Source organism: Ranitomeya imitator, chromosome 1, assembly GCF_032444005.1.
Source record: "Ranitomeya imitator isolate aRanImi1 chromosome 1, aRanImi1.pri, whole genome shotgun sequence".
Lineage (NCBI taxonomy): Eukaryota > Metazoa > Chordata > Amphibia > Anura > Dendrobatidae > Ranitomeya > Ranitomeya imitator.
In genome coordinates, this window is record NC_091282.1 from 931434840 (window position 1) to 931460437 (window position 25598).

A 25598-nucleotide genomic window follows, 5' to 3' on the forward strand; every position below is an offset into this window, starting at 1 on the left:
CTGCCCCCTAGTTTGCATAATGAATATACTAATGTATTTGAGAAAAAGCATGCTACTTAATCAAAATGTTGGCGCCTGCGCACTTTCTCGTGTCAGATAGTGCCTATTATCTTCCTGTATTTCAAAAACTGAAAATAAAGATTAAGACACAACCACAAGTCGGATTTCATCAACCAAGGTATCATTTTACTCAGGATAACGGCGCCGACCTGACAGTGAATGTAGCTTACTGTGCACAATCCTGCTGACAGGTTCCATTTAACCCCATAGATAATCTATGGGGTATTGTCAAGAGGAAGATGAGAGACACCAGACACAACAATGCAGGCGAGCTGAAGACTGCTATCAAAGCCACCTGGGTTTCCATAACACCTCAGCAGTGCCACAGGCTGATCACCTCCATTCCACGAAGTATTTATGCAGTAATTGATGCAAAAGGAGCCCCTGACCAAGTATTGAGTGCATTTACTAAACATACATTTCTGTAGGCCAACATTTTGGATTTTAAAATCATTGTTCAAGCTGGTGAAATAAAGTTCTAATTTACTGAGATAATGACTTTTGGGTTTTCATTGTCTGTATGCCATAATCATCAACAATAACAGAAATAAGCACTTGAAATAGATCACTCTGTTTGTAATGACTCTACGTAATATATGAGTTTCACTATTTGTATTGAAGAACTGAAATAAATTAACTTTTTGATGATATTCTAATTTAGTGAGAAGCACTTGGAGGTCTAAACTGTGACTGGGCCATTCATGGACATAAATATGCTTTGATCTAAACCATTCCGTTGTAGCTCTGGCAGTGTGTTACGGCCACTATACTGGTGGAAGGTGAACCTATGCCTTAGACTCAAGTCTTTTGCCACCTCTAATAGGTTTTTCCCTAGGATTGACCTGTATTTAGCTCCATCCATTTTACTATCAACTCTGACCAGCTTCCCTGTCCCTGCTGAAGAAAAGCATCCTCACATCATGATGCTGCCACCACCATATTTGACTGTGGGGGTGGTGTTCAGGATTATCTGAAGTCTTATTTTTCTGCCACACAAAGGATTTTGCATTTAGCCCAATAAGGCTTAATTTTGCCTAATCTGACCAGAGAACCTTCTTCCACTTGTCACGTAGGAGACACATGCTGAAATACACTTGCAATTATTATATGGAACAAATTTAGATTTTGTTTCTACATTTTCTCCTTTTAATTCAACCAGTCTCACGAGATTAAAGTCATCCTGATACTAGAGTACAAAAGCAATTGGCTTGATGGCAATCAGTCTACTAATCTCAATCGAAACTGCAAGGATAACATTTATGTGTGAGGCTGCACTCCCAAGTAAACTAATGGTATCAAGGTGTGCCCTTCAATGCATATGTACACCGTATGTGCCTTATACCTGTGTACAAGACACGTGTATTTTACAAAGCCAGTCATATGGGAAAGAAGTAAAGCAAAATGGGTTGGCTATAGTTTTTATACCATTGCTTTGGTTGTCTCTCGCAAACATATGTTTTTTGGAAAGTAACCAGCACGTTGAAGTAAGCAATTTCCTAATAGTGTGCACTACGGGAGAGAAAATCGTCAGCAAGATTTAGTATTTGCTGTTCATCTTCAACTTACAGTTCTTCCCCTGAAAGCCATTATGTGATGAGGAAAGGTAATTTGCTTATTAAACCTTTCACAGATGAAGTGCATGACATTTGTGGATATTCTTTAGTCTTATGTTTTTCCTGTGTGATGGCATATGTGGCCCTTATTCACATATCATCTCTTTTGTATGCGGAACTAGGAGCTATTTTCTTTCCATTTAAACACAATGCGGGAGGAGTGATGCAGAAGCCGTACAGTAATAGTAGCTGGCTCTTCCTCTCTTTGACAATGACATATACACACAAACAAGATACAGAATTGTGTTTGGAATGGAAAAATATTCTTTATTCAAATTTTGGACCAAATTGATTGTTCCGTCAGATGTAAGCAAAATTTATCTGTCAAAACTGACACAACTGGAGTCAATTTAGAGACACATTGCAACATCGCAGCATGGCATCTTCAGACAACACCAATAATTTCCACAAACATTCTTTTCAAAGCCTTCCGCTCGGCCTACTTTATAAGGAAAACTGGCACAGCAGCTGTTGACTGGCAGATATAATTTCCTTGAAATCATATGTAGAGTATGGCATGAACATATAGCATTCACTTTAGCTCTTGCTGCTCTGGCTTTACAAATCAAGCCAGTGCAAGATATAAACACATATCGTATATATATTCGCTCATTTTTCTTAAAGAGGTTGTCTCATGGACAAAGTACATTTTAATTAATAGAGCTTAGAATAAAAATAAGTTCCGCAATGGGATGTGTTAAATAATGTTCCTGTGCTGAGAGAATCTTATAAATGTGCCGCTGCTATCTACTGTGTAATGGCTGTAAAAAAACAAACTATAAAGACATAGAAGTAGTAGCCAGAAATGCATAACAGGTTTTTACTTTATTAAACTAAATAAAAGGTATAAAAAGGAGAATGTCAAACAAGGCCACACAGGGTAGCTCCAGATATACAGCCAGTTCATATAAATACATGCACAAAGGAATGCAGATTAATTATATATTGTGAAGTTTTATCCAAGAGGCTAAGCATGCCGAGATGAGGAGACTTAAAGCCGCAATGCTCCTCTGGGTAATATGCTAATTATGCAAATTGTCTCTTCAGAGAGGAAGAGAGCTAGAACTCTAGTGCCACCTATTGGAAGGTAGCAATCCTACAAGTCAATGTTGACTTATCGTACGTCATGTGACCAGGCTCGTTAAAGGGTCAACATTGACTTGTAGGATTGCTAACTTCCAATAGGTGGCACTAGAGTTCTATCTCTCTTCCTCTCTGAAGAGACAATTTGCATAATTAGCATATTGTGGAGTAAAATCCTACACATACAATAGTAATCAATATCAAAAGCTAAAAAACGGAGACATATCAGTAGGTCAAATAGAGATACAGAAAGTGCAACACTCACAGGTATATGGATAGTGATGCAATTAGATAGTACACATGACATGAGTAGTTATTTGGGCCAGACAGCAAATGACCTTGGTGGAAGCTGTACGCGAAACGTTGTTGAGGGGTGCTCTTTTCACTGTCACACAGGTTGTACCAGCCTTCTATTTCCTTATGCCAATTTTGGTTCTATGTTCTTTCAGCCTCAGTACTTATCCATTGTTACAGAGGGTTGTGCCCATACTAGGTCTATAGTACCACCAACTTTTGGTCTAGCTTCAGTATTCTGAGTAGTAGCCTGATTCTGTTTGCTGTACATGGGTCATTTGCTGTCTGTCCCAAATAACTACTCATTTGTGCTATCTAACTGAACCGCTATCCATATCCCTATGAGTGTTGCACTTTCTGTATCTCTATTTGACCTATTAATATGCCTCCACCTTTTAGCTTTTGATATTGATTGCTATTTTATATCTAGGATTTAACTGCACAGTATATAAGTAATCACCATTCTTTTGTACATGTATATATATGAACTGACTGTATATCTGGAGGTACCCTGTGTGGCTTATGCCTTTGTTTGACATTCTCCTTTTTATACCATTTATTTTGTCTTGATAATTCTTTAATAAAGTAAAAACCTTTTAAACTTTCTTGTCCACTACTCATATGTCTTTATAGGCTTTTTGATTATAATGGGAGAGCCCTTAACTTTGGCCTATTAGATATTTGTGTAATGGTTGTGCCTGACCATACAGGAACATGGTCTGATCATGTCAAAGCTCCCGGGCAGGGGAGGAAGCAAATGATATTACAGCATGTGATCGCATCTGATGCTTTCTGTGAGGTAAAATAAGCTTATTGACAGGCAGGGAAATGCGTTTTTCCTTACAGAAACCTGCAGCTGTGATCCCATGCTGTCCTGTCTGTATACTCTTTTGCTTCGCCCCCCCTGCCCAAGAGATGTGGTATGATCACACCATGTTCCTGTACGGTCACACACAGCCATTACACAGCACACAGCAGGGGCACATTTATAAGATTATCCCACCAAAGAAACATTTTTTATTTTAACACATCCCAATGGGGAACTTATTTTTATTCCAAGATCTATTGGTTAAAGTGTTGGTTGTTTGTAGGACATCCCTTTGTGTCTCACTATACATTTTCAGAAATACGATGCTCGCCAATCTCCTGGCTTCCTGTTTGCCAAGCGGAAGTGCTCCCTAAGATTGTCAGTTCGAACCAGCGGTATGACTTAGCTGCGGGTATGAACTGGGAAATCTGTGATGCAACATTGAATGAGTTCAGGGGCACTGAAGCCGGCCAAATCCATTGAACTTTAGCTCTTGGTCTAGCACAGGGAATCAGTGGGGCTATCACAGCCACTATAAAAGATGAGGACCAACTAAGCAGCGCTTTATTTTAGGTTTTTGCAGTCTAGGTATAGGAGGTCAGTGAGCACACCTCAGTCATTCCATATAGACATAAAAAAGTCTACATTTGATTGTAGCGTACTACTGCAGCTGAAGCACACACATTGAATGTGATAGCCTTAGTATGTGAATAATCCAAAGATTCACATGATAGGTAGGTGCTACATCTTAGTCATTGTGACTGTGAATTGTGCAGTAACAAAATCTTACACTCTGAATTTTTTTTCAATCTTTACACACTGCAGACAAGGAGGACAGCATTAAACATCTGTGTCCTAATTTTTGCTCTTGAAGAAAAATTTTGATACCAAGGCTTGTGTGTCACAGCAACTATACTTTCTAGCTTGTGAGAGCAAGCCATAATTTTTCCTTCTTTTTTAAGACAAGAGAATAATCTCCATATTCCAGAAATGTAAGCACAATTGCTTACCTCACAAAATGTTGTAAACATATATATGTATATCAGAAGAGAAAATATGGCACTCACCCCTAGAAATGCTGTGATGAAGTCCTTTATTTGCTACAAACAGCAATCAGGTACACATGGAGAGGCGGCAGGACGTGAACAGGAGAGGGTGCGGGGAACCGGTAAGGACTACGGCCGTTTCGCGCAAAGCGCTTCAACGGGTCCAGGTGCAAAATACACATATGTCACTTCCTTTTAAGGGGATGGACAATCACGTGGACAGAACATACAATTAAGTGAAGAGTTAAAAAATGTTCAATTTGCAAGTAGAAATGCGTACAAAGGCATAATATAGCTTATTTAATAATATCTATAGGCTGTAAGTGTATTGCTATCGGAAGAAAAACATTTTACAAAGAAAAATTTTTTTAATAAAAAATTCCTCTTTTTTTTTTTTTTTTTTCCCTTCCTCTCCCCTGAAATTCAGAAAAAAAAATAAAAATTCTCATTTTATAAGAAAACCGCCATATCGAGTTTATCATTGAGCCCGATGGGGCCTTGGGCATTAGTATCCAGGATCCACCTGGCTTCATGCTGAAGCAGAACCTTATTGCGATCACCACCTTGGTGTGGGTTTTTTACAATTTCCAGGCCGGCGAAACGCAGGACATCCGGATTAGCCCCATGTTTATTTTTCACATGTTCAATTAATCGCAGAGAACCTTTTCCCGTTGAAATTGATCTCTGGTGTTCCCGGAATCTGGTAATTAACGGGCGGATAGTTTTCCCGATATAAAAGAAAAGACATGGACAAAAAATAATGTACACCACGTATTTGCTTCGACAATAAATAAAATCACGAACGGTATGCGTTATGGAACCTATGCGTAACGGATTTGATGTTAGATGAAGGTGACAATAATTACAGTTACCGCATTTATGATTTCCTTTGGGTCGGGACATTTCTAACCAATTTTGACTTTCAGATAGAAGTCTATTGTTAGATTTTCTCGACGTTAAAATTAATGTCTCCGATGGCGAATTTATCACCCGGGTACATAAAAAATCCACTGCAACGAACAACATGCTTCACTTTAACAGTGCGCACCCTATACGAACGAAAAAATGTATCCCGTACAGTCAAATGGTTCGGTATAGAAAAATTAATAATAATGATTTAATTCTTAAGGAGCAACTTACCGAGCTTAAGTCAGGATTTCTAGAAAGAGAATATCCTCTTAGCATTTTAACGGAAGCCGAACACAGGGTTAATAAATTGTCACAAGGTGCACTCTTAAAGAATCGTAAAAAAATTAACGGATCATCACAAAAAGAACAAAGATTCACTTTCGCTTTTACGCATAGCGAGATGGATAATGTGATTTATTCTGCGATCAGAAAAAACTGGCATGTGTTACAAAAAGACAGGGATCTGTCTAAACTCACGCCGTCACAACCACAATTTGCGTATAAACGTACTAGAAATATCGGAGATATCTTGGTCCACAATAGACTTCTATCTGAAAGTCAAAATTGGTTAGAAATGTCCCGACCCAAAGGAAATCATAAATGCGGTAACTGTAATTATTGTCACCTTCATCTAACATCAAATCCGTTACGCATAGGTTCCATAACGCATACCGTTCGTGATTTTATTTATTGTCGAAGCAAATACGTGGTGTACATTATTTTTTGTCCATGTCTTTTCTTTTATATCGGGAAAACTATCCGCCCGTTAATTACCAGATTCCGGGAACACCAGAGATCAATTTCAACGGGAAAAGGTTCTCTGCGATTAATTGAACATGTGAAAAATAAACATGGGGCTAATCCGGATGTCCTGCGTTTCGCCGGCCTGGAAATTGTAAAAAACCCACACCAAGGTGGTGATCGCAATAAGGTTCTGCTTCAGCATGAAGCCAGGTGGATCCTGGATACTAATGCCCAAGGCCCCATCGGGCTCAATGATAAACTCGATATGGCGGTTTTCTTATAAAATGAGAATTTTTTTTTTTCTAAATTTCAGGGGAGAGGAAGGGGAAAAAAAAAAAAAAGAGGAATTTTTTATTAAAAAAATTTTTCTTTGTAAAATGTTTTTCTTCCGATAGCAATACACTTACTGCCTATAGATATTATTAAATTAGCTATATTATGCCTTTGTACGCATTTCTACTTGCAAATTGAACATTTTTTAACTCTTCACTTAATTGTATGTTCTGTCCACGTGATTGTCCATCCCCTTAAAAGGAAGTGACATATGTGTATTTTGCACCTGGACCCGTTGAAGCGCTTTGCGCGAAACGGCCGTAGTCCTTACCGGTTCCCCGCACCCTCTCCTGTTCACGTCCTGCCGCCTCTCCATGTGTACCTGATTGCTGTTTGTAGCAAATAAAGGACTTCATCACAGCATTTCTAGGGGTGAGTGCCATATTTTCTCTTCTGATATACCGTCAGTGAAGCCTTTGGTCCTCTGTGGATTGTTCTGTGAGCACCACCCTGAGCTGTTTTCTCTGGATAGTGTTGCAGCCGACGCTGCCGACGCTCATCCACACACCTGTGAAAAGTTGTGGTTCTAGTGCCGCACGGCTACCATTCTTTGGTTTGGTTCTGGTTACATATATATCAGACCAATCAGAGACGCGGGATTTCCAGGACAGACAGACAGACAGAAAGACAGACAGATAGACAGACGGAAAAACCCTTAGACAATTATATATATAGATATTTTTTTTTTCAATTTCTTGCTGTAATAGTTCAATGAGGGACCCATACCTGCCACCTGAATACACTGACCTGTTGCTGGTTTACAATTTAAGTACCCTAAAAAGTTAGCGTGGTGTTGTTAAGTGGGCTGTTAGTTACAACCCATTTACCCATAATGTTGAGGACATGACTAAGGTTCTCCTTGCTCAAAAGGGTTCAATAAAGAGATCTCAGTGTGTAATACATGTCTTTTCAGGGCAATTAGATGCTTTTTGCAATATTGTGATTCATGGCCCATTCTTTGGAAAAATTCAGCAAAGCACAACCTCATCTCTACTTTTAAGGATATTGTTGGAGTTAAATGCGAAAATCGTAATAAGGAGGTCTAGGGAGTTTTTCATTTTGGGATCACTTACAGAAACAGTTTTAGAGCTTTATGCGCAACTGGCAGAAATCCTACTAAGCTAGTAAGGAAGAAAACAAGAAGAAAAAAAAACCAAAATTCAATACTGTAACATTGGCAATTCCTGTGCCACAATTACTGATTTAATAACACTCACCTTGTCTTGCAGCTTTAATGTTGACTGCTTGGAATCCACCATTCAGTGCAGAAGTGTCAATTATGTCAGACTCAAAACCTCGATGGTTCTTCCGATAAACAAATAAAGCTACGATGACAGAGATGGCAAGGCATACGATCACAGCAATGACGATTCCAACGTAGAGGGCGACGTTGTCTGAGGTTGGAGCAGCTACAGGAAACAATGACAGTGCTGTTACCAGTAGGAAAAACGTATCTACTGTATATTGTAAAGATAATTGGACATCTCACTTTAAAGAATATGAACACATCCAAGGTATTTTTTTTTTACTTAAGTGAATGTATTTGGGGCTAAAAATATTTTTTGCAACTGAGTTTCATTAAATATTTTGCACTGTTTAGCTTTTCTTTGTCTACTTTGATGGCTAGAGAACGAGATAACTGAGAACCCAGCAAAGTAACTTGTATTTGACTTTTTCTGAGCTCCTCTTAGGAGATTTATGACCACATCAAAGTTCAACTCAACTTTTATGTGGTCTGTGGTTATAAACCAGGAGTTCAAGACTGATAGAAGTATTTTTATGCGGTAGAATATTGGCAGACGAGGCCTTTGAGAAAAGCTAGCCAAAAAAGTAGTGATTGTCAGCATTGAGCCTTCTATTTCATGGCATCTTACAGTCTTACAGTACAAATGTCTTAGTCAAGGACTAATATTATAATCTCTGGGAAACAGTGAAATGTCTGAGTCATAGATATATGTGGAAATTTCTTCTGAAATGGGAAATTCCTATGTGATGAGCAATATTTATGTAGAAGATTGAACTTCCATCCGGTAGGGATTCTCAGCGGTGGAGATTTAATTGTTCATCATCATACTCCTTATTACAAATTGGGATAGAAGTTATATATTAAACTGTTCAAGATGGAATTTGTATGGGAAATGGATGGTCTGGTAGGCTCAAGCTCCAGCATTGTTAGTGCATGTTAATACCATCTTTTTCTGACACTTTTTTAGAGGATCCACTCATAAAATGCCAAAAATGCTCTATAAAAATTTATAGAAATAATTGTTCCATTCGTTTGTGTGGAAAACGGCTTGCTATTAAATTATTCAGGCTTTTTGAGTGTCTCTTAAATTCTTCAGGCTTTTAAAGACACCAAGCATTTAAAATAAGTAACATGAACATTCTTCAGGCATTTTGTGCTTGGAAGATGCTCAATACTTTACAATATAAGTCAATGGGAAGGCTAACAAGACGCCATAAGACGCCTGATCATCTGTATGAGTATTTTGTAAACATTTTCGCCTTAAAAAAACGCAAGTGCTTTCTTCATTACTTTATTTATTTTATAAGCCATCTGGAAAATACCAGGAAGAAAACACCCAATATACGAGAAGAAATAATGCTGGCAGAAAAAAAAACGAAAAAGACTTCAGGAAACAATCAAACAGTGTGAAAAAAGTTGCTTTCGGAATGAAGTGCCAGGGAAAAGGAACGATTCCTGAAGTGTCTTCTGCTTGAAAAACACATATTTTTGACCGCCAGAAAAAAATGTAATGTGAACAAACGCTTATATTGTAAACCTTTTTTTTCACAATTGACAAGAGTCTGACAACGAAAACAGCATCAACTTGGCAGGTATATCTAGAGCAGTATGGTTTATACAATTAAAAACATGAACCATGATTTCAAGCGGACAGAACATATGACCCAAGTATCATTAATGAACATGTTTAGCAATAGGGAGCGAGAAAATGGCCGGCGCTTAGTAAAAGCCATCTGAACTGCATTTAAAACTGGTTTATGACCATGCCTGAGAGTATATTATCAGAGGGCTATTACTCTGCATTTCCTTCCAAAACTAAGTCAATGCAAATAGCAGCTGGCACATTCGAGATCCATGTGTTGATACGGTTAAAAACCTTCTTTAATCTGTGCCTACTGCAATCTAGTTTATTTCTGTTATGGAAACTCATGTAGGGAGATACAACAATGAGCTGTCCAAAACTGAATGTAGGTGATCGTTTTAGGAAATAACTTCCACAAATTATACATAAAATAGAAAATGTGCAATATTACATAAAAAAAGATTACTAACCAAACTCCTGAATATTCAGAACTGAAGTACAAAATACATATTAAATACTTTTCCCATAAAAAAATGCTAGATTATCTTTTCCTAAGGGTAGGTGCACACGAGAATATTCGCTATCCGAGTGTGATCCAACAAAACATTAGATTACGCTCAGATCAATGTTAGACTATGGGGCTGCGCACATGTTTAAGTTTAATCCCGTATTCGGATTGCACTTGGCCATGCAAGTCAATTAGTCGGTGGAAAGCATTGGCCTGCACTTGTATGACATCTGATTGTAGTCCGATTAATGCACACTCACAGAATGGAGAATATGGAAAATAATTTTGTCATCTTCTCTTCAAACGAGAGAATCAGATCGCAATATGCGGACACTCTGATCAAACTCAGAGTTTGATCAGAGTGTCATAATCGGCCAGATTCTCTTGGATGATAAACAATAATCTCGTATGCACCTGCCCTGAGAACTCTCTACTTGTCCCTCTTTTATTACCCCTAAAAATGTATAGGTAAATGGACAACATGGTCAAGTGCAATGTTACTTACGGACTTGTTAATGAAGCACTCCCATAAAAGGTGATAAGCTCATAATACATCACAATCATCATATGGCTGTGTACTTACAATTGCTCATTTTGCCTTTCTACTCAGTTAAATCCTCTCTTTTCCATTAGGTCTATGGCATCATGTGATTAAAAAGTGACTAGCTAAATCCGTCTATGCTCTATGTAAAAACAGGAGGTCAATGTTCCCTGTAAGAGTCATCACTGCAATAGTCCCTAGCAGGAGGAGGAGGTGCAGCTGAGTCAGGAGGTGAAGAAGGGAATGATAAATGCAGAGAAAAGAGAATAAGTTCCTGGGCAGAAAGGCAAAATTTGCAATTGTGAGTACACAGAGCTACATAATCTAACTATTGCAAAGTATTAGGATAAAAGCTTTGATAGAATGAGTGCTTCTTTAAGTTATTTGCACATTTATATCATGAATAATAGAGAAATGAAACAATGTAGGGTACTATGAAAAGATGCTCCAGAAGATTTTCATTAGAAATACAATTATTTGCTAATAGCAAGACATTGAGACTGATGATAGGTCAGCTTAACCCCTTCCTATTGCTGACAATTTTCATTTTTTCACTTAGTTTTTTCTTCCTCTCTTTTTCAGACTCATAACAATTTTATTTATCCATTATCAATGTTTTTGGCAGGACACATTGTATCGTTTTTATCACTTTTTATTGCATTTTTTGGTGGAGGTGTAACAACTGAAAAATGCCACTTTAGGTGTTTCGTTTTTTTTCTTTGCTTTTATCTGATATTTTAAATTTAGTCACATTTTATATTTTTACACATTGGACTTTTATTGATGTGGCAATACCAAAAACTCTTATTTTTATCATTTATTTATTTATTTGCGGACAAGGAGGCATTTGAATTGTCACGTGTTTTATTTTTTATATTTTGTAAACTTTTTATTACCTATATAATTTTTTTTTCTATAAGTGACTGTTTTATATTTTGCAACAATCCAGTATATGGGATAAATTACAGACTCCTATGAAGCCTTACCTGGGCATCACGTTAGTACCAAGGTATCAAGGTTGCAGTGAGGGCAAACCATCAACACCCTGAAATCACATCACAGAAAATACCATGGCACCCTGAGATTACCATCAGCACCCTGAGATCACATCACAGAAAAGACCATGACACCCTGAGATTACCATCAGCACCCTGAGATCACATCACAGAAAAGACCATGGCACCCTGAGATTACCATCAACACCCTAAGATCACATCACAGAAAAGACCATGGCACCCTGAGATTACCATTGGCACCCTGCGATCACATCACAGAAATGATCATGGCACCCTGAGATTATCATCGGAACCCTGAGATTGTATTACAGAAAAGACCATGGCACCCTGAGATTACCATCAGCACCCTGGGATCACATCACAGAAATGATCATGGCACCCTGAGATTACCATCGGCACCCTGAGATCACATCACAGAAAAGACCATGGCACCCTGAGATTACCATCAGCACCCTGAGATCATATCACAGAAAAGACCATGACACCCTGAGATTACCATCAGCACCCTGAGATCACATCACAGAAAAGACCATGGCACCCTGAGATTACCATCAACATCCTGAGATCACATCACAGAAAAGACCATGGCACCCTGAGATTATCATCGGCACCCTGAGATTGTATTACAGAAAAGACCATGGCACCGTGAGATTACCATCGGCACCCTGGGATCACATCACAGAAATGATCATGGCACCCTGAGATTACCATCGGCACCCTGAGATAGCATCACAGAAAAGATCATGGCACACTGACATTACCATCGGCACCCTGGGATCACATCACAGAAATGATCGTGGCACCCTGAGATTTCCATTGGCACCCTGAGATCACATGACAGAAAAGACCATGGTACCCTGAGATTGCCATCGGCATCCTGAGATTGCATCACAGAAATGATCATTGCACCCTGAGATTACCATCGGCACCCTGAGATTGTATCACAGAAAAGATCATGGCACACTGACATTACCATCGGCACCCTGGGATCACATCACAGAAATGATCGTGGCACCCTGAGATTTCCATCGGCTCCCTGAGATCACATCACACGAAAATACCATGGCACCCTGAGATTACCACCGGCACCCTGAGATCACATCACAGAGATAATCGTGGCACCCTCAGATTTCCATTGGCACCCTGAGATCACATCACAGAAAATACCATGGCACCCTGAGATTGCCATCGGCATCCTGAGATTGCATCACAGAAAAGACCATGGCACTCTGAGATTACTATCAACACCCTGAGATCACATCACAGAAAAGACCATGGCACCCTGAGATTACCATCGGCACCCTGGGATCACATCACAGAAATGATCTTGGCACCCTGAGATTACCACCGGCACCCTGAGATCACATCACAGAGATAATCGTGGCACCCTGAGATTACCACCAGCACCCTGAGATCACATCACAGAGATAATCGTGGCACCCTGAGATTCCCATTGGCACCCTGAGATCACATCACAGAAAAGACCATGGCACTATGAGATTATCATCGGCACCCTGGGATCACATCACAGAAATGATCGTGGCACCCTGAGATTTCCATTGGCACCCTGAGATCACATGACAGAAAAGACCATGGTACCCTGAGATTGCCATCGGCATCCTGAGATTGCATCACAGAAATGATCATGGCACCCTAAGATTACCATCGGCACCCTGAGATTGTATTACAGAAAAGACCATAGCACCCTGAGATTACCATCGGCACCCTGGGATCACATCACAGAAATTATCTTGGCACCCTGAGATTACCACCGGCACCCTGAGATCACATCACAGAGATAATCGTGGCACCCTGAGATTACCACCAGCACCCTGAGATCACATCACAGAGATAATCGTGGCACCCTGAGATTTCCATTGGCACCCTGAGATCACATCACAGAAAAGACCATGGGACTCTGAGATTATCATCGGCACCCTGGGATCACATCACAGAAATGATCGTGGCACCCTGAGATTTCCATTGACACCCTGAGATCACATGACAGAAAAGACCATGGTACCCTGAGATTGCCATCGGCATCCTGAGATTGCAACACAGAAATGATCATGGCACCCTGAGATTACCATCGGCACCCTGAGATTGCATCACAGAAAAGATCATGGCACACTGACATTACCATCGGCACCCTGGGATCACATCACAGAAATGATCGTGGCACCATGAGATTTCCATCGGCTCCCTGAGATCACATCACAGAAAAGACCATGGCACCCTGAGATTACCACTGGCACCCTGAGATCACATCACAGAGATAATCGTGGCACCCTGAGATTTCCATCGCCACCCTGAGATCACATCACAGAAAATACCATGGCACCCTGAGATTGCCATCGGCATCCTGAGATTGCATCACAGAAAAGACCATGGCACTCTGAGATTACTATCAACACCCTGAGATCACATCACAGAAAAGACCATGGCAACCTGAGATTACCATCGGCACCCTGGGATCACATCACAGAAATGATCTTAGCACCCTGAGATTACCACCGGCACCCTGAGATCACATCACAGAGATAATCGTGGCACCCTGAGATTACCACCAGCACCCTGAGATCACATCACAGAGATAATCGTGGCACCCTGAGATTTCCATTGGCTCTCTGAGATCACATCACAGAAAAGACCATGGCACTCTGAGATTATCATCGGCACCCTGGGATCACATCACAGAAATGATCGTGGCACCCTGAGATTTCCATTGGCACCCTGAGATCACATGACAGAAAAGACCATGATACCCTGAGATTGCCATCGGCATCCTGAGATTGCATCACAGAAATGATCATGGCACCCTGAGATTACCATCGGCACCCTGAGATTGTATTACAGAAAAGACCATGGCACCCTGAGATTACCATCGGCACCCTGGGATCACATCACAGAAATGATCATGGCACCCTGAGATTACCATCGGCACCCTGAGATAGCATCACAGAAAAGATCATGGCACACTGACATTACCATCGGCACCCTGGGATCACATCACAGAGATAATCGTGGCACCCTAAGATTTCCATTGGCACCCTGAGTTCACATGACAGAAAAGACCATGGTACCCTGAGATTGCCATCGGCATCCTGGGATTGCATCACAGAAATGATCATGGCACCCTGAGATTACCATCGGCACCCTGAGATTGCATCACAGAAAAGATCATGGCACACTGACATTACCATCGGCACCCTGGGATCACATCACAGAAATGATCGTGGCACCCTGAGATTTCCATCGGCTCCCTGAGATCACATCACAGAAAATACCATGGCACCCTGAGATTACCACCGGCACCCTGAGATCACATCACAGAGATAATCGTGGCACCCTCAGATTTCCATCGGCACCCTGAGATCACATCACAGAAAATACCATGGCACCCTGAGATTGCCATCGGCATCCTGAGATTGCATCACAGAAAAGACCATGGCACTCTGAGATTACTATCAACACCCTGAGATCACATCACAGAAAAGACCATGGCACCCTGAGATTACCATCGGCACCCTGGGATCACATCACAGAAATGATCTTGGCACCCTGAGATTACCACCGGCACCCTGAGATCACATCACAGAGATAATCGTGGCACCCTGAGATTACCACCAGCACCCTGAGATCACATCACAGAGATAATCGTGGCACCCTGAGATTTCCATTGGCACCCTGAGATCACATCACAGAAAAGACCATGGCACTCTGAGATTATCATCGGCACCCTGGTATCACATCACAGAAATGATCGTGGCACTCAGAGATTATCATCGGCACCCTGGGATCACATCACAGAGATAATCGTGGCACCCTGAGATTTCCATCGGCACCCTGAGATCACATCACAGAAAACACCATGGCACCCTGAGATTACCATCAGCATCTTGAGATTGCATCACAGAAAAGACCATGGCACCCTGAGATTATCATCGGCACCCTGCAATCACATCACAGAAATGATCGTGGCACCCTGGGATCACTAATGTCACCCTGAGATCACACACTCTGACACTTTTTATTTTTTCTTTCTCTATAAAAAATGTCTTCTTGGCTGGGCTTTAAAGTTATGTCAAAAATGAGTTGTGGGAAATAGTGATCTCATCTTTAGGATCATCCCTTTTTGCTCTCTAGCTCATTCAAAACACCAACTTGTAAAAATCTTCATTTTTATTGGCCGACTGATCAAGTTTCTATAGCTCTTGAACACCAGGATGACCAAAAAACCTGCAAAGAGCAAACCACAGAAATGTTCACTATGTCTACCTGCAGACTATAAAATAAGTGGTCGTGTGCTTTCTTTTACATCGTCCACTGTACATCCTCTCAACATACGTCTAATATTCAAAGATTATGTAACCATTGTAGATAAAACAGAACATTTCAATTCCACAGGATCCTTCATTTCTCATAATGTAAATGAATAATAATTCAAAGCAATATCAGCACAGGAAAGCTACGGTTGGCCTAAGGCAGGGAAGTGTGAACATGCTGGATGTAAGAAGTGATTAATAATGTAGCTCGCTCTCTTCCGTTTTCAGTTCTCACCACAAGATAATATCAATGTAGGATTTAACATATAGTATACTGTATACTTTATTCAGTATTTAACTGGATTCCATGTGTTCTTTCCTATTCTAACTCTATTGTGGACATTGTAGGTAACGACTTCCAGCTCCGCCATGTTTCTGTCCATAATACATTCTGTATTCACCGTCATACTATCTGCAGTAAATATTCGGAAGCTCTACATGTTGGCTTGTAGTGACAAGCAAGGTGCTAAAAAATAAGGCAAAACTATGAATGTCTATGAGTTTTACATACTTTATTATATTACTAAGATTACATGACTGGGAGGTTGTCGTATAGCCCAAGCCCATATCTTGTTTTTGCATCCGGTCATATATGAAAAATGTCATCTATCCTAACATTAAAAGGAGGTGAGGTGGTGGGGACTAGAGAGGGGCAGATTTATTCCAGTGAAATTGAATTCTACTCAAATTTGACAGAAACCTGTATTCTCCAGAATATGGATTTTTTCCAATTCTCTCTGTACAAAATCCGCAAGGCGTTCATGTTGCTGAACCATAGAGTGTTGGCAAAAAGTAAAAAAAACAACTAGTAATCACATAACCGCTTATCTGCCTAGTTGCCCAAGGCCGCTCAATGCTCTTGTTTTTGCCATTGTGTGCCACGGCTTTGGTTCCTTCACTTTAGGCCAGGACTTCTGGCCACACCAAAGCCTCAGAGGTCACTGCACATTGTAAGGGTGTGATACATTTCATAATGTCACAACATGTATAGCACCAGCATGGTGAGCAGTGACATCCGAGGCCTAGTCGCGGCTAACCAGCCTAGAGTGAAGACACCAGAGATGCATTAGCGGAGAGAAGACTTCGGAGAGGACTGGACATCAACCAGTGAGCAGCTCAGGCGTCCAGACAGATGAGCAGTAAGGTGAGCATTAGTTTTTGCTTGTCTATTTTCACAACATATATTTGTTATGTTCTGGGGTCTATAGGGGCCCAGTGTATAATAAGGAACAATCATCGTGCAGAATATATCTGCGAAACATTGAATTTCAATGGAAAATTTGTGCGATTTGTGGAATTTTAATTTTTTCAGATTCGTTTATCTCCAGGGAATATTCATCATGAGAGGAATTTTTGAAGTCATTTACACTGGAGGATGCATTGCCTATATTTGCGTAAAATTTATCAAAGGTTCATATGATGTTTGACCCATTTGGTGCATTCTTTGATATACAGTAACACTTCTGTCTAGAGTTGTTTTTACATTTTCATGATACACCTTACTGGTGTAAGAATTGTACATTTTTATGCAACCCTTTTAAAAATTATCAATTTGTTGAAGGGAACCTGTCACCTGAATTTGGAGGGGACCGGTTTTCGGTCATATGGGCGGAGTTTTCGGGTGTTTGATTCACCCTTTCCTTACCCGCTGGCTGCATGCTGGACGCAATATTGGATTGCAGATTGCCTTGCGCAGGCATGTACTATGGAGAACAGAGAATGAACTTCAATCCAATATTGCGGCCAGCATGTAGCCAGCGGGTAAGGAAAGGGTGAATCAAACACCCGAAAACTCCGCCCATATGACCGAAAACCGGTCCCGCCAAACTCAGGTGACAGGTTCCCTTTAATGGAATTTGAGCTCTTTTTTTTAGACATGACAACGTTTTTAAAAGAGCAGTGTAAAATAGAAGAACGTTGTGAATTTTTGAGCAAGTATGGCGCACAACAAAATGTACAACTTTTTGATGCCGTATAACCAGCACGAAATCCTTGATCAATCCCTTTCTAGGTGTTTATTGACAATTAAGTGAATTTGACTGGTAGAATTGATAACCATTATTCATGTACATCAGCTTAAATCTGTCACCAGATTTTACAATAAATACAGAATACATTAATAAATGGAATCTGTCAGCTTGTTTTTGCTGTGTAATCTGAGCGTATCATAACGTAGAGGCAGAGAGCCTGATTCCAGTAATAAGTCACTTAACTGGGCTGCTTGCTGTAGATTCTAAAAAATCAGTTATATCAGCAGGAGATTATCATTAGAGGACTAGTCATGAATCCCTCCTGCTTTGTGTAACCTCACCCCCCCACCGATGATTAGCAGCTTTCCAGCAATTTACAGAATGCACAGAACTCTGAGCACCGCTAGATCTGCAGCAGAGAAAACTGTGTTCAAGTCATAATCACAGAATGCAGACAAGCAAGTAACACATTGCTGGAATCAGGGTCTCAGACCTCAAATCATGTTGCTCTCAGATTACCTAGCAAAAATACAATGACAGATTCCTTTTAAGTAGATGTGTTGAGGTTAGTGTACTTGCTTTTGTATACTGTGTCAAAATGGCTATATAGTCCTTTTTTGAAAGATTCAATTTTGTGTTGGGATTAAAAAGCCATCTTAACCTGCATTTTCAACATAAGTACACCAGTTTTATCAGGTCTAAAATATTTCTTTAAACAATGTATGCAGTTTTTATTGTGAAAGTAACTGATCTTTAAATCCATGATTTTTACGTGGATATCCATAGACTAACCATAGACTAACGTGTAAGCAAATCCTGCTCTTCTCTACAGCACATAAACTTCTGTTAAGTTTCCACAGTTTGTCCAGTTTCACAAGCGGAGCAAAATTTATTGCAGTAAATGAAAGTAAGAGCCAGCTCTAGACCACAAATATAATATATGATATAATGGGTGCAGCCATCAAGACACTGGTTGTGGATCACATGTACAATGTCTTTTAACAAAGTAGAAATAAAAACACAATAATAATAACAATAATAATAATAACATAAAAAATTAAAAATCAAACAAAAAACTTACAAGGATATCCAAACTCCTTCTGTGTTTTCTGCTCATTGGTTCGAGGTGAAAGAGGTAAAATCGGGCCTTAAAAAGGAAGAAAGAAAATAAAAAAAAAAACAAAGGAAACACAAATCATATGAATAAAATAAAAATTGTAAAATAACTCAAATGAAAATCAAAAAGATAGACTTAAAGGCAAATAAAGATTAAAGATGCTACATTTTAATTATTGACATCTAATCCCAAGAACCTGCTTTCATCTCAATGTATAAAAGTTTAATTTTCAAAATGTCCAATGTTTGTGTTGGATGGATCCCTGCAGTGGGACTGGTATGTTATAAAAAGCTCTACAGAGGCACACTTCTGTCACTGGAAGTGTATAGAAAGCAACCAGAAATCTGATTTAAAGGGACTCTGTCACCTGAATTTGGCGGGACTGGATTTGGGTCATATGGGCGGAGTTTTCGGGTGTTTGATTCACCCTTTCCTTACCCGCTGGCTGCATGCTGGCTGCAATATTGGATTGAAGTTCATTCTCTGTCCTCCATAGTACACGCCTGCACAAGGCAAGATTGCCTTGTGCAGGCATGTACTACGGAGGACAGAGAATGAACTTCAATCCAATATTGCAGCCAGCATGCAGCCAGCGGGTAAGGAAAGGGTGAATCAAACACCCGAAAACTCCGCCCATATGACCCAAAACCAGTCCCTGAAATTCAGGTGACAGGTTCCCTTTAAAAAACAAAGGAGCAATGGGGCAGTACAGATTAGCGATTTTGCGTGTGAAAAAACATAGTGGCATACACTAGTTTCTTCCGTAAATTGTATGACCCTTATGCATTTAAACAGGTGCGCAAAAAAATTCAGATGCCATAAGGAGCCACCATATAGTATTGAATATTATAGATACACTAGATGGAGGCCCTATGCTATCGCATTGCGAGGGCGGTAATGTCACGATGGGGGCAGGCATGTGGCGCTGTTGTTGCCTAATGGCATCCTGTGATAATCTAATGAGTTTTACATCAGGGGACTCATGTGCTTGATGCCTACGTTTATATGCACCGTTTTTGTTCCAACGATGCTGATGCTCTTCAAGAGTCTTATTTGCCCTTTGTTGTCTTTGACGTTATGCCTGTGCTGCTTTCCTTTCATTGTCATTGGCGTACTTTTTAGGAGGAGCCATGTTGGCGTTGATATTTGCTTTTTAAAGGGGTTTTCCCACGAACAAAAGTTCATTTTAAAAATTGTCTGTGTCTGACCGTGGACCGAACATACCACATCTCCTGGGCAGGGGAGGAAGCAAAAGACAATACTGACATTACAGCAGGAGATCGCTTAGGATACATTTTGTGAGGTAAAATATTTTTTAAAAACAGTAAGGCTGCCGTCACACTACCAGTATTTGGTCAGTATTTTACATCAATATTCGTAAGCCAAAACCAGGAGTGGAACAATTAGAGGAAAAGTATAATAGAAACATATGCACCACTTCTGCATTTATCACCCACTCCTGGTTTTGGCTTACAAATACTGATGTAAAATACTGACCAAATACTGCTAGTGTGACGGCAGGCTCAGTGAAATATTTTACCTCACAAAATGAATCCACTGTTTTCCCCTGCTGTAATGTCAGTATTGTCTTTTGCTTCCTCCCCTGCCCAGGAGATGTGGTATGCTCCATACATGGTCAGACACAGTCAATTTTTAAAATGAACTTTCGTTCATGGGAAACCCCTTTAATGTGACCGGCTTCCTCTGCCTGTCGACATGTCGCGCATCTGCCACCAGGATAAGCCAAATGATTCACTGCACCTGCACGTAATTCACGCAGGTGCAGTAAATCAGACCGCTGCCATCTTTGTGCAGACAGAGAGCGGCGGTCACATTAAGGCTATGTGCACATGATGCGGATTTGCTGCGGATCCGCAGCTGATTTTTCTGCGTAGAAACGCTGCAAATCTGCACTGTGATGTACAGTACAATGTTAGTCAATGGGATAAAAAAAAAGCTGTGCAGATGTTGCGGAAAAATCAGTGCAGAATTGCTGCGGATTTCAAAGAAGTGCATGTCACTTCTTTTGTGTGGATCTGCAGCGTTTTTGCACCCCTCCATGTTAAAACCCGCAGTGGCAAAAACCGCAGAAAATCCGCGGGTGCGGATTCTGCTTGGAGATGCGGATTTTGTGCAGAAAATTCTGCACCTCTTTTCCTACGTGTGCACATAGCCTAAAACTGCGCATGTGCTCCTCCTGTACAAAAATGGCAGCAGTCAGTGAATCATTCTGCTGATCCCGGTGGCAGTGTGTTCACAACAGTGTTCCACTGGTGGTACCGTGCAAGAGGCTGCGTGAGTGTGAATGTGAGTTTGTGTGATTGTGAGTGTGTGTTAGGAGTCGAGTTTCCTCTGCTGCACAGGGGGAATCTCGATCCGTGTCTGCTGTGGTCTCCCATTCTGCTTCGGCCGCAGTGGGCTCTGCTCAGCGGAGGCGTCGCTCCCAGCGTCTTGCTGGGACTGATTCTGTGCAGGAGGTTACTGCTGCCTTTTCTGGCTCTCCTGTTGTACCCTGCACTGATCTGCGGCGAGCGGGCTTCTCTGGGACTAAGTCCTTATTTGCACACACTGAGCATGCCCAGGGCAAGATCTCCCGTTGGAGATCGAGGGTCACATGCTCAGGCACTGCAGCACACCCCATTGGTCCTCTTGGCAGGTCCTGAAAGGGCAAAACTTCTGTAGCTGTTTCCTGTGCAGCAACTATATAAACTGCGCATGACCGCACGGCCATGCGCTAGTATTGTCTTGATATTATGTGTGTGTGTAGATGGATGTATGTCGATGGATGAAAGCTCCTAAGTATCCCTCCCTAGAGTCGTTGACTGCTCGTGGATGATGGTAGCTATCTAGCGCCCGACTAGCCATCTGCACGTAACACACATCACAGTGTCCTGTTGCTGTGTCCGCCAGTACGGCGCCGTGCGCTTCCTCTGCGCTTTCCTTACCCAAGCCTGGGTGGTTAGTGGCATCCGTCAGTGCGGCACCGCACGCACTCTCGTGCCTATAGATTCTATTTAATAAGTTTCCTTACACACCCAGTTGCGGTGTTGTGCCAGCAAGTGTCTAATCGGACTTCAATCCTGCGTAGGGGTTGAGTTCGCTGACTCTTTGCTCGCGCTCTATGTGCGGTACTGCGCTCCTGTGACGCAACAGGATCGCTTCCTTCATGCAGGGGGTGAAGTTAACCCATGTGTGTATTCTTAGTACCGCCATATAGTCCGTCTTACTAGCAGCAGTGTCTTTTACATGCTCGGTGGACCTCGGACTGCGAACGCACCTAGTTTCATATCATCTTTACTTGGTGCGTTCCGCCGGTCCTTAACATAATACTAGCGCCAAGGTCTGGCTAGTAATGACGGACGATCAGCGTTTACAGCGGTACATCCAGCAGCTGGAGGGAAGGTTGGCGGCTCTTGAGCGTTCAACCTCAGCTGTGGATGTTACTGCTGTCGCTGTTCAGGCTGCAAGTATGGCTGCAGCTACCTTGTCCACTGCCGCCCCTGTACCGACGCTATCTCGCCTCCCGCTACCAGAGAAATTTTCTGGTGACAGTAAGTCCTGTAGGGGTTTCGTGAGTCAGTGCTCAATACATCTCGAGCTTCTGGCCTCTCGTTTCCCTACAGAGTGGGCTAAGGTGGGCTTTATCGTTTCTTTACTGTCGGACAGGGCGTTGCAGTGGGCTACGCCGCTGTGGGAGCGTGGCGATCATGTGCTGCAGAGTGCTCCGTTATTCCTGAGCACTCTGAAACAGGTCTTTTTAGGACCTCGTGTCACCCATGATACGGCGCTCCAACTGTTGGCATTGACTCAAGGCTCATCCTTGGTCAGCCATTTTGCCGTCCGCTTCCGCACTCTAGCATCTGAGCTGGAGTGGTCGGATAAACCTCTTATTCCTATATTTTGGAGGGGGCTGGCTGACCACGTTAAGGACGCCCTGGCCACTAGGGAGATTCCCACCACACTGGAAGAATTAATAACAGTGTCTACTCGTATTGACCTCCGTTTTCACGAGCGGAGGTTAGAGCGAGCCCAGTGTAGGCAGAGGTTTCGGCTGGCTCCCACCTTCGCCAAACCTTTGGAATCTCCAGTCCAGGCTCCTGAGTCCCATGAACCTAAGGTAGTGTCTCGAGCGGGATCTAAGTCCCGGACCGCTCGTGCACTCCAGGTTTGCCATGTTTGCCAACAGTCAGGACATCTTGCCACTAGATGTCACCAGCGGTCGAGGAAACGTCAGCATCTAGTGGTAGTAGGTGGAGGTGCACTAGACACGGCGACGTTTGCCTCCAAATTGTCCTTTAAGGGGACAATAACTTTTGGCTCATCCTCCCACTCAGTAGAGCTCTGCGTGGATTCTGGGGCGGAAGGCAATTTTATGTCTTCTGCCTTCGCCCAACGTCACGCAATACCCCTGGTTATGCTACCTCAACCAGTAACGGTACGAGTGGTGAATGGGTCGACACTCCCCGCACAGATAACACATCAGACCATCCCTTTTACTCTGTCCATGTCACCATCCCATCAGGAGATCATATCTCTGTTCATCATTCCCGAGGGGATTGATGAGGTCCTCTTGGGGATACCTTGGTTATGGTTCCACTCTCCTCACATCGAGTGGTCCTCAGGCAGAATTCTGGGATGGGGTGAATCATGTGGGGGTAGGTGTCACCGAGAGTGCGTTCAGGTTGCTACTACTGAGGTACCCGCAGATCTTTCCTCTCTCCCCAAGCAATACTGGTCTTATGCAGACGTGTTCTCCAAAAAGGCGGCGGAGACCCTTCCGCCCCATCGCCCTTATGACTGTCCTATCGATCTCTTGCCTGGTGCAGAGCCTCCCCGGGGTCGAGTTTATCCATTATCTCTCCCGGAGACGGAGGCCATGTCTCAGTACATTCAAGAGGATCTGGCAAGAGGGTTCATCAGGAAGTCAGTGTCACCTGCTGGGGCAGGGTTCTTCTTCGTGCAGAAGAAGAATGGGGAACTACGTCCATGCATAGACTACAGGGGTCTTAACGCTATCACCGTTAAGAACAAGTATCCTTTGCCCTTGATATCCGAGCTCTTCGATAGGCTTCGGGGAGCTAGAGTGTTTACTAAATTAGATCTGCGGGGTGCTTACAACCTGATTCGCATCCGTGAGGGGGACGAATGGAAAACGGCGTTTGGCACCAGAGATGGGCACTATGAGTATCTGGTGATGCCCTTCGGGCTCTGTAATGCCCCAGCCGTTTTCCAAGACTTTGTCAACAACATCTTCCGGGATATGCTATCCACCTCGGTTGTAGTCTATCTGGATGATATTCTCATCTTTTCTCCAGATATTGACTCCCACCGGAGAGATGTTGGCAGAGTCTTCGACCTCTTACGGGCAAACTCTCTCTATGCAAAGTTGGAGAAGTGTATGTTTGAGCAGGAGTCTTTACCGTTCCTGGGCTATATCATCTCCGCCCAGGGATTGGCTATGCATCCTGCTAAACTACAGGCTGTCATGGACTGGCAGGAACCCCATTCTCTTAAGGCGGTGCAGCGCTTTATGGGGTTCATTAATTATTACCGCCAGTTCATTCCCCACTTCTCAACTCTGGTAGCTCCCTTGGTGGCCCTCACCAAGAAGGGAGCGAATCCCAAATTGTGGTCAGAAGAGGTCTCCAAGGCCTTCACTTCTGTTAAGTCTCATTTTGCTAGCGCTCCCATCTTACATCGCCCCGATGTGGATAAGCCATTCCTAATGGAGGTGGATGCCTCATCCGTTGGTGCTGGAGCAGTCCTCTATCAAAAGGACGCTCAAGGTCGGAAGCATCCATGCTTCTTCTTCTCTAAGACCTTCACATCAGCGGAGAGAAATTACTCCATCGGGGATAGGGAGTTGCTAGCAATGAAGTTGGCCTTTTCAGAGTGGAGACATCTTCTGGAAGGTGCACGGTTTCCCTTCCAGGTTTTCACGGACCACAAAAATTTGGTGTATTTACACACAGCCCAGCGGCTGAATTCTCGTCAGGCCAGATGGTCCTTATTTTTCTCCCGGTTCCATTTTACTCTGCATTATCTCGCCGGGGAGAAGAATAATTGTGCCGACGCTCTCTCTCGCTCCCTTATGTCAACTGAGGAGGAGGTAGAGGAGCCTCGGCTTATTGTCCCTTCTGAGAGCCTGAGAACCGTCGCGCCGGTTTCGCTAGAGTCTGTGCCTCCGGGCAAGACTTTTATGCCCATTAATTGCGACCGGAGGTTCTCTCTTGGGCTCATTCGTCCAGGGTGGGTGGACACTTTGGGACAAAAAGGACATCTGAGCTACTGGCGAGGACGTACTGGTGGCCGCATATGGTCCGGGATGTCAGGGATTATATTCTGGCGTGTGTCTCCTGCGCCAAAAATAAATCTCCGCGTCAAAGGCCAGCTGGGTTGCTCT

The 25598-nt window shown here is 42.4% G+C and overlaps 1 protein-coding gene across 2 annotated transcripts in view; it reads right to left on the reverse strand.

Annotated features, from left to right (window-relative positions):
• UNC5C (unc-5 netrin receptor C) overlaps positions 1-25598 on the reverse strand; it is a 554596-nt gene that overhangs the window by 83149 nt on the left and 445849 nt on the right. Inside the window, exons 9-10 of one of the 2 annotated variants that reach the window (XM_069743601.1) lie at positions 19160-19225; positions 8108-8299 (exon numbers count right to left, since the gene is read on the reverse strand). In XM_069743601.1, the coding sequence (XP_069599702.1) occupies positions 8108-8299; positions 19160-19225 (258 nt within the window). The remainder of the gene's footprint in view (positions 1-8107; positions 8300-19159; positions 19226-25598) is intronic. The other variant, XM_069743602.1, reaches the window with a different exon arrangement.